General features: G+C 45.3%; 1 protein-coding gene across 1 annotated transcript in view; it reads left to right on the forward strand.

Annotated features, from left to right (window-relative positions):
* Positions 1–13,665, forward strand: part of RHOQ (ras homolog family member Q) — a 43,902-nt gene that overhangs the window by 28,917 nt on the left and 1,320 nt on the right. Inside the window, exons 3-4 of the mRNA XM_006881009.1 lie at positions 9,481–9,645; positions 10,093–10,188. Of these exons, the coding sequence (XP_006881071.1) occupies positions 9,481–9,645; positions 10,093–10,188 (261 nt within the window). The remainder of the gene's footprint in view (positions 1–9,480; positions 9,646–10,092; positions 10,189–13,665) is intronic.

The raw sequence follows: 13,665 nt of genomic DNA on the forward strand, positions 1-13,665 counted from the left end.
TGTACAACCTGATGATTAATCCCCCCTCCCCCTGCACATCCCCATCCCTCTGCTTCCACCCTCTCCCAGCCCTCTTGGATCTTTAAACTCATTCTACAATACAGAAGGATGCTTAATGGAAGAAAGTATGGGGGAGATTTTTAGACCAGAGCCTAAAAGTTGAGTAGGAGTTTAGCCAAGCAAAGAAACAGAGTTTGGAAAGAGAGATTGAGTAGGATTTGGAGTTTGTATGTTGTTATTTTGTGCCTTTGAGTAGAAATGAACTTATAACTGACCCTCCAATGTATGTAAATCCTATGGGAGAAGACTGCCCATATTTCTCCCATGGAACAGCCAATAGATTCGAACTGCATACCTTTGGGTTGGCAGTGCAATCTTTACCCGTTCAACCACCTGATGCTTATGTGCAGTAGGGCTTCCAGGGTTCTGGTTGGGTTGTGATACCAATGACTGAGATCTCTCTGTCTGTCTCTGTCTCTCTTTGTCTCACACTCTCTCTCTCTCACACACACACACACACACACACTGCAGATCTGAGGGGGAAGTTAAGCTGAGTATGTGATGTGTCTGGTTCCCCAAAAAGTGGGTCTGGCAGTCAGCTGGTCTCTGGCTGGGACACAGAGGCGGAACACCACCAGATACAGATGTGACTGCCCTTTGCCACCCCTGGGTCCGCTTTCCTTATGTGCTGCGTCTCTGCCCCAGTCGCCCTCATTTCATCACAGATCCCCTGTAGAACTGCACAAGCCGGGACCTGGGTTCTGCTGGGGAATTTCTGGACCTTCCCCTCTACCACTGACCCTTCACCCAGGCCTGAGCCCACTTCCAGAATCTCCCCGGGACACAGCCATCCGCCTGTCAGCTGTTACCTTAGCATTCTATCCCCTCTCTAATTCATTCTTAACAAATGCAGCCTGAATTATCTGCGTTTAGAAAACCAAGCTTCACAGCTGTCTGCTCTCAGACTTCTCAGTGCCTTTTTACTACAGACAAAGTCAACGTCAAAGTCATGAATCAGAACTGACAGTGACCCCCTGGCAGGTCTGTCAGAGGCTGTAAATCGCATGAGAAGAGATGGCCCGTCTTCCTCCAGCAGAGCACCAGGGAGATTCCAAATGCCTGCCTTCAGCACAACTCCTCACCACTAGGCCACCAGAGCACCCTGTTGTCCAGGCCAGATGCCTCCCCCGCGGTGCCCGCTCCTGCGGCCACTCTCCAGAGCCTCCGTCTCCGCTCAGCCACTGAGGAAGAGATGAGGCTCCCTCCTTTCAGATTCCGCCTGGGCCTCGGCCTTTCAGCCCTTCCGCACACACTGTCCCTTCTGTCGCTGGCTCCTCACCCCATCGTTGGCTCAGTTGTCACTTCCTTTCCTCAGAGGCCCCTCTGACCACTGGCTGACACAGGTCTATAACACCCTCTGAGGGACTCTGTCAGCCACGCTGTCGTCATTCACTGCTGCAGACATCAGCCCTGTGCACAAGGAGATTGGACCTTTGATCGTAACATTTATGTGGGTTCTTACGGGCTTACCTTCAGGGCTGCACCACCAGGCCCCTCTCCCTCTTTGGTCTTAGCTTGGAAGTCACGCTGAAATTAGTTCAGCTCGTTCCGCATCCTGTTGTTGTTATGAGCTGTGGAGTCAGAACTGACCCTTAGCTGGTGCAGTACGTTTTTAGAGGCAATGAGTTGCACAGGTGGACATGCCCATCTTCCTGCCACGGTTCAACAGCTGCTGGATTTGAACCACCTGACTTTGGGTTGGCAGTGCAGCACCATACCACTAGGCCATGAGTGCTCTTAAGTTCAGCATCCTCGCCACACAAGCCTTCACTAACGTGTGAGTGGTGGCTGTGCATGAGAAGATACTGGTTGGGAGTCGAGCCTGACCCTCCAGCACAGAAAGGGCACATGTTGCCCGTGAATGACCACTGTTCTCAGTTACCAGACATGTGCTAGATGGAACGCACGGGCGTTTGATCATCAGGAAATTTGAGTGAGAAGAGTTAGAGAAGGAAGATAAGACACAGGGCTCTGCTGGGACCTGAGTTAGCAAAAAGCAAAAACTAAACCAACTGCTGTCACGTCTGCGCTGAGACCCCCACGTGCGCACTGAGGGCCCCAGACGATGCAGGATGTGAGCTCTGAGCCCCTCACGGGGAGGCGCCTCACCTCCCTGCACAAAGGAAATAGCAGCGGCTTTGAGCTGTGGTTTGTCTTTTTTTGGAAAGTCAAGCAGAAGCACTCAGAAGATCTCTGACCAGCACTCTTCGTTTATCTAACCATTTGTGCTCTATATTTATTCTCCTGTCACGGATGGGCAGGCGAAGCTGGCCGCAGGACCATATTTAGCCAGGTCTCCATCTCCCTCCCCGTGGGCTCAGCTCAGACAGAGCCCAGTCCTCTAACCTGGATCTCATCCAGTTGTGTAAGTTGTGTAGGTCGTGTAAGTCGCTACTGGGGCTCGTAACAAGGGTAAGAGGAGTCGGCTGGAGCGTGATGGGCCATGTGCTGTGACATTCATGTGGCCTGTCCCGTCCCTGAGAGATGAAGTGCCTGATTAGAATGACAGCCGTTGGGGAGCCGGCCTTCAGCTCCTTGTCTTCTCTCCTCCAGGCCCATACTGTGGGCATGTGGTCAGGAGGGGCTGGGCCTTGGAAGAAGACATCACATCATGTTGGGAAGGGTGGAGGGTCAGAGAAAGAGAGGAAGCCCAAGATGAATTGCCACAGTGACTGTAACAGTAGGCCGGAGCGTATCAGAGATGGTGAGGATGGCTCAGGACAGGGCAGGGTTCAGAGCTGTAGTTCCCAGGGTCACTATGAGTCGCAAACGACTGAACAGCTCCTAACAACAGCTCACCTGTGCGGGAGTCAGTCAGTCAGGTGGCCGAGAGGGAGGCAGCAATGGACGAGAAGCCCACTGTCTGGTTTCTAGCTCCTCAATCAATCATTGGGAAATTAATTGGGAAACTGAACTGCTATAAATAAAAATTGATGAAGATGACAGCTGCTGAGAGCCTGGAGATAAACCTCCAGTATCAAGAATTCTTTGAGTAAGATGCTGATTAGGCTGGTTGTGTAGAGATGCTATTATCAATACTTCATAACTGGATGTTTGTTGCTGATGCTGTGTGCCATCAAGATGGGACCAACTCATGGAGCTGATATCCTCCAGCAAGTTTTTAGAGGCTACAAGTCAAAATCACCTGTCTTTGTCCCACAGAGCAGCTGGTGGGTTTGAACTGCTTGCCTTTGGGTTGGTAGTGTAACTCTTTAACCACTAAGTCACCAAAACTCTTACTCATAACTAACTAGAAACAGACAAATATTTAAAAGTTTTGGAAAAAAATTTAGGAACTTACGGTGCTTCCTATACGCTATCCCGCCAGACTTTTAGGAAGAGGGTAGGGGAAATTCCATAAAGTCACCACTGTTGAAGTTTTGAACTAAATTTAGCAAAAGATAACCAGTTGGTTTCATTTAAAAACAAAATGTCAGGATGATGAAAAAGTTTGGAGATAATGGTGATGCTGGCACAGGATGATAAAGGTGACGAATGTTCCCGATTGGTTAAACTGCAGATGTTGGCGTACTGTGAAACCCAGCAACTGAGTAAGGTAGAAAGCTATCAGAGAAGAAAAGCCCAGATATTCCCCACTAAACTGAGTGCAATGAGAAAAGCCATTTATTTTTTTAATAAGTAGTTTAAAAAAGTGCTATTTTCATTTCCCTCGTTGAAATATAAAATGACTTCAAAAGTGAAGAAAAGGCATAAGTGAGGGAGTGAGGGTTTTTAAGGTTGCTACTGACGATTCTTGGGGAAAGACAAGTCATTTAGATTTATCACAAAAGACAAGCCTCCCAGGAGGCCAGCTGTTTGCCCATGTGTGTCTGCGGCAGGGCCACCCACTGGGGCCGGAGTGTGTGGAGCGTCTTTCCTGGTGTCTGTTTTGGGATTCTCACCAGAAACAGATGAGGATTGCTACTGTAGACCTCTGAAATGGTCAGAGTTACTGCTTCATACCATCAGACTGACAGCTGTCAGGGGCTTCGTAGTTTGTCATCTTTACTTTTCTTTTTTATTCCCCTTTCTTTTCCAGTAGTCCGAAGCCACCTTAGACTTTAGAAGCCTGGGATCGGATTGTGGGCCTACTTCTTTCCTCATTCTAAGTTGTGGCAGAGACAAACTCTTGTAGGTTTGAGAAATTAATCTTTGTTAAATCAAGTAGTGTCCGGGCTCTTTGGGCCTGTGATGCGTTTTTACAGCATGTTACAGTCCTTGTTCACTTGTTTGACAGGGAATTAAGGCTCCGAGAGGTAAGCTGACTTCTCCGAGCTGTGTTGCTGGGTTGTGTATGTTTACATCCAATTTGTTCATTCTGGAAGGCCCAACTCAGAAGCAGACTCTTCTAGAAGTCTTTTTGATATCACCAAGAACAACATCTTCAAAGAACTAAAGAGCAGTGATGTCAGTCTGGAGACTAAGGTGCGCCTGATATAGGCCATGGTTTTTGCAATTACTTGCTATGCATCAGAGAGCTGGACAATGACTAGGGATGATAGGAGAATTGATGCCTTTGAGCTGTGGTGCTGGAGAAGAGTATTAAATATACTACGGACTGCTAGGAGAACAAACAAGTTCATCCTGGAGAGGGTGACGCCAGGCTGTTCCTTGGAGGCAAGGATTCTGAAGGAGTCTGACATACTTTGGACATGTTGCAAGGAGGGACCAGTCCTTGGTGAGGGATGTCATGCTTGGAAGGATGGAGGGACAGCGCAGGAGAGGAAGACCCTCGATGGGATGGATTGATTCAGTGACTGGAGTCATAGGGATAGGTGTGTTGGAGACAGTAAGATTGGCACAGGATAGGGCAGGGTTTAGGGCTTTCGTATAGAGGTTTGCTATGAGTCACAGGCAACTTGACAGCACATAACAACAACAACAACAACAAAGAACAACATTAGGTTTTGAGCACATTTTACTTATAATACAATGTTCATATATCTTTTCTCCCTAACCATGAACTTCCTAACAGCAGAGTTTCTTATATGGTCTATAGGGAAAGCAACTGTTTTGCCACCCTACAGGTAGCCAGTTCAAATCCACCGGCTGCTGCATGGGAGGAAGGTGGGCAGTCTCCTCCTGTGTGATTTACAGGCTCTGAAAACCTGCTGTGAGTCGGTTCTGGAGGGGTAGCTATGAGTTGGTTGCAACTCAACCACAATGAAAGGAAGAAAACATAGTATTAAATTTTTAAACAATTGTGTGGCTGTTGTTTTATTTTTTTAATTTCATTCAGCAAAACCTAGCGTCGGTAGTTTTTACAAGTACAATTCATCAACATTGACTAGATTCTCTGAGTTGCATATTCTCATCTCTGTTTTCTGAGTTAATCTCCCATTAACACTTATTCACTGCCCACTGAGCCTCTTGTCTAATACTTCAATTTGCTGTTGCCTCTTTGATCCCAGATAGATATCTCCAGGGAGTTTTGCTTTTGGGTTGGGTTTTTGTTTTGTTTTGTTTTCAACTTGTTAAGCTAACCTTAATTATTTGCTTCCAAGAAGACTTCAAGAAATGTTTTTGGTTAGATTTTACAATATTATCTTGGGACGATAGTTTCAGGGGTTCATTCAGCCCATCCAGTTCCAGCCAGTCTGGAATCTGTGATTATTTGAAATTCTGTTCTGCATCCCCTCCCCTTCTGATCAGCATTCTTTTCTAAAATCTTTGAACAAAGTTAAATAAGTGTTTTTAAAATTCAGGATTCACATTCAAAATGGAAATATTAGGTTTTTTGGTTGTTGAGTTTTTGTTTGTTTTAAATTTTCTAGCTTATATTTCAAATTAAGGATTTTAAAGTAAAGCCAAACTCTTACAAAATATACAGTATTTGGAGCTTTGATGGTTTAGTCAATTGTCCTGCTACCCAAAAGACACAATATAATTTAATATCAAATACAAGAGATGGTAGAGAACATTACTTACTTGACAGCTTATCCTGAAGGTTAGAAGGTTACCAATCTTGTTTTTTAAAAGTAAAAATATGCAGTAAGGAAAAAAAACCAAACTAACAGAAACCTGCAGGTAGTGGACTTGTTTTAAAGTCAAGATCAATCCTTCTAAATGAAATGACTTTAAAAGTAATACAGTGCTTCCTAATGAGGAATAATTAAGACGTATGGGACAGGTATTGTTGGCCTAAAGCAGAGTCACCCAAAGAAAAGCATAGAAATACTGTAGCCTTTTGTTTATTTAAGAATAGGAAATAGAACTGATTCACAAATCAGATGAGTTTTTTCTCAGTACTGTGGCTACCTGTGCTGTCTTTAGAGTAACAAAATATCCCAGGGAAGAGGTCTGTACTGTGTCCTGCCCTGGAGAATTGTGGGTATGATGGGGTTTTTTTAAGCCATAGGGGTGGGAGGGAATCTGAAAGGGATTTATGGACTTATTGGCCACTTACATCTGTGCATTAGGAATTAATTGTATATTTGCCACCTCGCATCATTCTTCCGCCTTGGTGTGTTACCCTTTTACCCGTTCTTTTATTAGCACTGTGGGTTCTTCTCTTTGGGGTTGTGGCTTTGAGGTCTCAAAGTACTTTGTGGGTGGCATGAGTTTACGCCCTCATTTTTACAAAGATCGGCATTTTTGCAGACATTCACAGATGCAGACATCTCCTTCTCCAGAGATCTTCCAAGAGAGCTCTGGAAACTTCTGAAGTGTATCACAAAGTCATTATTATCTGACCCCTTTCATCCCTTCGCTTCTCTGAGATTTTCACATAGATTGTTGTTAGTTGCTGTCTAGTTGGCAACCTGATGTATTAAAAAAAAAGGCAGTGGCACGCTGACAGTCCTTAGAAATACTTGTTGGATTAAGTATTTTTGCATTCCCCTGTTCAAGCTTAAGCATTTGTTTCTCCCATTCTTGGATGGTACCATCTGTTGCAGTACACATCTTGAATTCCTTCCCAACTAATCTTCAACTCCAGAGGGGAAAAAATATTTCTTCTCTCTGTGTGTGTGTGTGTGGTATGTCACCTATCTGTTAGTTTGTCAAACTGTAGTGGCGAGCAAGTTGTTATGAGGCTGGAAGCCAGGTGGCCAGTGTTTCAGATGACAGGAGGGCCAGCCCTGGTGGACAGGTTTCAGCAAAGCTTCCAAGGCCAATTGGGAAAAAGGCCTGTTGCTCTCCTTTCACATACAAGCCAATGAAAACCCCCACAGATGACAACCGAATGCTGTCAGGAATGGGGCTGGGAGAGGGCATTCCCTGATTCCCTGGGGTTGGACACAGCCACCCAGCAGTGGACTCAAACATACCAGCGATCATGAAGCACTATTTCTTCCTTGTGTGTAGGGTTACTGGGAGTCAGAGCTGGGTCACCAACAGCTAACAGCAGTACGCAGACGGTCTCTCCTGTGTTGCTAAATCAGTTGATGTCGTGACAGCTCCAGCTCACGGTGGCCCCCTGTGTGTTCCAGAGGATTTCAGTGGCTGCATTTTCACAAACAGATAAGCAGGTCTTCAAGGATGGCAACTGCCAGGCTTGTGGAGATCCTTCAAGTGCTTTACCATGTGCATGAGCCCGGGACTGCGTCCATGCAGTGTGATGCTGGTACCCTGTGCTGGTTGATTTCATGGACCAGCATGAAGCCAGCATCTTTCAGGTGGTGGTTGTAGCACGGGCCCAGTGGTTAAAACCTGCCAGGATTTGAATCCCAGCTCCCCTGCCTACTGTCCCTTCATCCGTTAGCAAGTTATTTAACTTCAGGGCCTTACTTTACTCAAATGGAACGTAAGAGTAAAGAAACTTATGTCATATAGTTACTAGGAGAATTAATAAATATATGGAAGAATATACAAATACTCAATACATAGTCAATAGCCAGTTTCTCTTGTCATCCGGTGCGAATTGACAACGACACACATAAGAACAGGTGGGAACCCTGCCCTACCTGGCACCTTCCTCACAATCTCTACCATACTTGAGCTCACTGCTGCAGAAACTGTCAGTCCACTTTGTTGAGGGTCTCCCTCTCTTTCTCTGACCCTCCACCTTTCCCAGCATGATGTGTTTTTCCAAGGACTGGCCCAGCAGACAACATGCCCACAGCACGTGAGTCTGAGCTTCACCGTCCTTGCCTCCAACGTGCACTCCAGCCGCACCTCCTCTCGTATGTGTTATTGTAAATTATAATGCTTCAGACAATCTTTGGCTATAATCAATACTATGGAAAGAGCTCAAATAGTTTAAAATGTATCCAGTGACAGTTTTAGTAACCACTGTGCATTTCCTCAAGGTATCCTTACAGTTCTTAAAGAATGGTCTTTTCTATTTCTCCCATCACTGGTATCCAGAATTTAAAAATGAACAATAATGCAACCAAAAAGGGTTGTCTTGTTTTATCTGGTGTGCTACATATTCAGCTCATGAAAGGTTCCTGACTGTGCTTCTTTGACCATGTAATCTGCTATGCCCATCATTATTCAGTGTGTTCATCTGTTCAGTATATTGAACATGTAAGTTGTGGCAGTCTGCTTCCATAAAGACAGAAGGTTTGGACACCCTATGGGACAGTTCTGCTCTGTCCTACAATGTCACTGGTGTTAGGTGCCATTAAGCTTGACTCAGCGACCCTATGAACCACCAGCAGATCTGAACACTGTCCTATCCTGACTCACTTCACAATATCTGACGCACTGAAGTCCACTGCTCTCACCACTGTGTCACCTCACCTGATCAAAGGTCTTCCTTTCTTTTGCTGCCCCTCCACCTTCCCACACGTGATTCCCTCTCCAAGGAATAACCTCTCCTAGCAAGATGCCCAAAGTATGAGACAAAGTTGGGATCCCGTAAGGTTCCATGGGATCTTCCGTACTCTTCTCCAACACCACAGTTTTAAGGCATCCATTCTTCTTGTCATCCTTAGTCATTGTCCAGCTCTCAGAAGCATAGCAAGTGACTAAAAAGACCATGGTCTGAATCAGATACACCTTTGTCCTCAAATTGACATCATCACTCCTCAATGATTTGGAGAGGTCCCTTATTACAGACTTTGCCAGTGCAAAACACCTCCTGATCTCCTGACTGCTGGAACCAAGTGTACTGATTCTGACTTCAAGTTAGATGAAGTTAACAGTCTCAATCCTTTCTCTGCCCATCACGATATGGTAACTGATAGGAGTCAACATCTTTGAAAGTCTTGGAAACACTTGGAAGTCCTGGAAAGGGTGTAGAAGGTGGGAAGCCTTGACAACCATGGAATGTCTTAGAGACCTAAGTTTTGCTCTGTCCTGTAGGGTCACCAGAAGTTGGACTAGAATCCACCAGCAGGTTTGGTTTGGTATTTTGTTTCCTTTTTGATGGAACAGGATAATTGTTTGCAATTTCACAGATGCCTAAGGAGCTCTGGAGGGAGTGGGAAGAAAAAAGAAATGTCTGCTCTAAATCATGTGCTTCTCTCTTGCCAGGAGGACTATGATCGTCTGAGGCCTTTATCCTACCCCATGACTGATGTCTTCCTTATCTGCTTCTCGGTGGTCAATCCAGCCTCGTTTCAGAACGTGAAAGAGGAGTGGGTACCAGAACTTAAGGAATACGCACCCAATGTCCCCTTTTTATTGATAGGAACTCAGGTATGTCAGCTTTGACTTCACCCATTTAAGCGTAGCCCCTGTGCTCTATTTTAGGGGGAGGGAAGGCTGTCACATGACTAGCCCTCAAGTATATCAATAATAAATTTCATTCCACTTCACTATCAGCCGAAAGGTTAGGGGTTCAAACCACCCAGGAGTTGTGGAGATCTCCTTCCAAAAGTTCACAGCCCTGAAACCCCACGGAACAGCTCTTTTCCCCCAGAGGATAGAAAGGTGTGGGGCTGCCAATGAGTTGGAATTGACTGGACATCACATAACAAAAAGTACCAAAGTAATTTTGGGGAAAGTAGTGCCAAAGGAAAGCAGAGTTTTCATTTACTCTTTTTTTATTATAAATATGAGGGATGAAAGGGGACTGTGCATTCTTTTTAAAAGCATTCTTTTTAATAACCTTATGAAACATAATTGCCCTTTCTTCATTATTAGATTGATCTCCGAGATGACCCCAAAACTTTAGCAAGACTGAACGATATGAAGGAAAAACCTATCTGTGTGGAACAAGGACAGAAACTAGCAAAAGAGGTAAATGGAATTGTCTACAGAATCTAGACCTGAATGGACAGAGGCCCGGATAGTAAGAGGAGCTTAAGATGTGTTTCTTGTGTGTTGACTGTAAGCCAGGCCCTGTCCTTTGCACTTTATGAGCCCCTTTTGTCTGAAACTCCAGAGGCTGTGAGATGGCACCATTTCTCCCGTTTTCCAGGAGGAATAGCTTTCCCAAGGTTCTTCCACAGGTAAAAAGGCAGAGGTGGATGGAGACTCTTAACACACCTGAGCTGGACTCCCATTTTCACCGCCCAGTGCTGCCGTAAGACATGAGTGACATTAAAGAGCCAGAATTTATTCTCTGAAAAGTTCTGGAGGCTAACAGTTCAAATCAAGCTGGATATACCAGAGTGCTTCCGTAGTGATCCTCACATGGCCTAAGTGCTGCCTGTGCGTGTGTGTATGTGCCTATCTGCTCTGTAAAAACAAACAAACAAAAACCAAACTATACAAACTCAAGCCATTAGAGTTAGTGTGTACCGTCAAATCAGATCTGACAGGTACAGGAGGAGACTGTCCCTCCTTCTCCAGCAGAGCATCTGGTGGATTCGAACCACCCTCCTCTGGGATTGCAGGGCAACTTTTTTTGATCTAAATAACAAACCAAATAAAACACTATCTGTAAACAGGATGAGATCTATAGTTACGTTGTTGTTGGGTGCCGTTAAATACAACCCATAGCAACCCTATGAACAAAAGATCTGAACTCTGTTCTTTATTGCACCGTCCTCACACTTTCTGATACACAAGAGTCCACTGCAGCAGTCACTGTGTCAGTCCACCTGGTTAAGGTCTTCCTCTCCTTGGCTGACCTTCCACCCTTCCCAGCATCATGTCCCTCTCCAAGGAATAGCCCCTCCTAACAACTTGCTCAAAGTATGTGAGGCAAAGCCTCATCATTCTTGCCTCCAGAAAGCACTCCAGCTACACCGTCTTCAAGACATACCTGTTTGTATTCTTGGCCGTCCGTGGGATGTTCAGTGCTCTTCTCCAACACCACAGCTCAAAGGCGTCAATTCGCCATCCTCACCACCTTTTATATCTTCAAGCCTGTCATTACAGTCACTGTGTCAGCCCATCTTGCTGATGGTCTTCCTCTCTTTCCATGACCATTCATCTTCCCCCAGCATTATGTCTTTTTCCAAGAACTTGGTTCCTTTTAACTACATGCTCTAAGTATGTGAGATGAAGTTTCACCATCATTGCCTCTTAGGAGCACCTTGGTTGCACCTCCTACAAGACAGATTTGTTTGTTCTTTGGGCTGTACATGGGACATATATACCCTTTTCCCCAACATCACAGTTCAAAGGCTTTGATTCTTCTTCTGTCATCTTTCTTCTTTGCTTAGCTTTCAGATGCATAGGAAGCAACTGAAACAGCATGGCTTAGATGAGATGCACCCTTATTCTGTAAACTCACAGCAAGTTTTAGGGGAACACAGTTCCACCCATGAATACTAACTCTTTTTAGGGTATTGCCCCCCAAAAGTTATATAGACAAAAAGACATCAGAAAACAATCATGACACTCAACCACTTTCTTAATTAATCACATAAACCTCTGACAGCTCTGTCTTCACGTTGCACTCATGAAGTCAGATAATGGCAAGGGTAGAGAGTGCCTGTAAAAAGAGGAAGGGCTGCGTGGCGATGGCCATATCTGACCTTTACCAACTCCACGAAGCGGAACTGTCCCTGTCAACAACATCAACACCACAAAACAAATTTCCCTAAGGTCAGAAATGTCCCCTACAATCTTGTACCTCTCTCTACTCATCCCAACACCAATCTTATTACTCTACTGGGTCTAAAGTCTGTTGCGATAGCTCACAGAACACACAGAATCCTATTAGGGAAGTCGAAAGGCTAGAAATCAGGTTAGTAGCAGAATACAACTACTTAGTCAGGACAGCTTCTGAAATGTGCTCATAGGCACCTCAGCCTTGAGGTTCACAGCTTGAGGCCGGTGTTACAAAGCTCTCAGTGCCACCAGTTACGGATCCTCCTCCTCTAGTTGTCTAACAAATGTGGGTGAAAGCTCCTAGTTCTGGTTCCATGTGGCGGCAGACCCACGGTCCATTCTGTGTCAGGTCAGGTCTCTGGTTCTCGGCTGGGCTGCTACGGCTGCTGCTCCCACAGGTCCTGGTTTGACTCGTCCAAGAATCTTCAGCATCAAAAGACATGTTGCATTTTCTTACTTCTTCTCTGCTGGTAATAAGGACCTCACATTTTGCTGCTGGATCTGTTAATTTTAACGAGACCAGCCAATCCCCTTGTGGATAGGCTAACACAGCCTATTTGCATGCACCTGCCCATCCACATGGCAAAGTCAGTCAATGGCTAGGGAAGGCGTTCTGAACAATAAACCCTTAAGATCACAGTGCCAGTTTAAATCTGAGATGAAAATAAAAGAATTAGGTTTAGGTTTGAAAAAAAAAAAGTACTGAACTTTCTTCTAGTCCTTTTATAAATACATAGAAAATACTGTTTGCTATTGTTGTCAGAAACTGACTCATAGCTGACCCTCAAACAGGTTTTCAGAGGCTGTAAATCACATGGGAGGAGAGTGTCCATTTTTATCTCCCAGAGCAGGAGGACTTCCACTGGTCCTTCGTCACTTAGAGCCAAGGCCAGGTCCTGACTGTGTGCTCTACTGAGCTGACCTCTGGTTCCTCTGACTTCAGCTTTCTCATCCCCTCCTCACTGTACTCTGGGCACACTAGCTTCCTTGCTGTTCCCCTAAACTCCTCTTCTCCAGGGTCTTTGAACCTTTGCTGCTGCTTCTGCCTGGGCTCTTCTTCCCCATGTGGTCCTTATTCATATCAGGTCTGCTCAAATAGCACTTTCCTGATGTGATGCTGGCTGATCTTGCCCCTGGCTCCCTAATATCCACCTTGCCAATATTTTCTCCATACCCTATAATGTTCCTTTCTACTGTACCTTTAATGTAACTTTCTAATGTTCTTACTTGCTCACTGGTTGGACATCACTGGAAATGAAAGCTTCTTAAATGTTGGTAGAAACTTAAATTTTGCTTCCTGTATCCTCATGTTGGGAAACAGTAGTGCTCAGGGAATTCTGAATGAAAGACCAGGTCCATGCTCAAGAGTGAAAGCTGAACTCCTTCGGGAACTTGAAGGCCTCTCACTCACTTGTTCACATCTCTTCTCAGGCTCTTCTGCCACTTTGGCTTCTGACTGTTCCATGAATGCTTCATGCATGTCCTTGTATTAGGATCTTTTCATCTGAGGTTCTCCGGGAACTCTTCCCATGCCCCTTTTTGCTCACACACTCTCATTTAGAAGCCTTCGGTCACAAGCACTGTCCTCACCCCTGGCACTCCCTCTCACTTGCTTCTCCGTGCCATTGGCCACCATGTTCCGTACCTGTGTTTCTCTCCCAGTGGAATGTTAAGAAAATAGCTCCCCACAGCAGGGTCTGCTCCTTGAGTCAC

This window comes from Elephantulus edwardii, unplaced genomic scaffold, assembly GCF_000299155.1.
Source record: "Elephantulus edwardii isolate Elephantulus edwardi_28Jun2011 unplaced genomic scaffold, EleEdw1.0 scaffold00011, whole genome shotgun sequence".
NCBI classification, from domain to species: domain Eukaryota; kingdom Metazoa; phylum Chordata; class Mammalia; order Macroscelidea; family Macroscelididae; genus Elephantulus; species Elephantulus edwardii.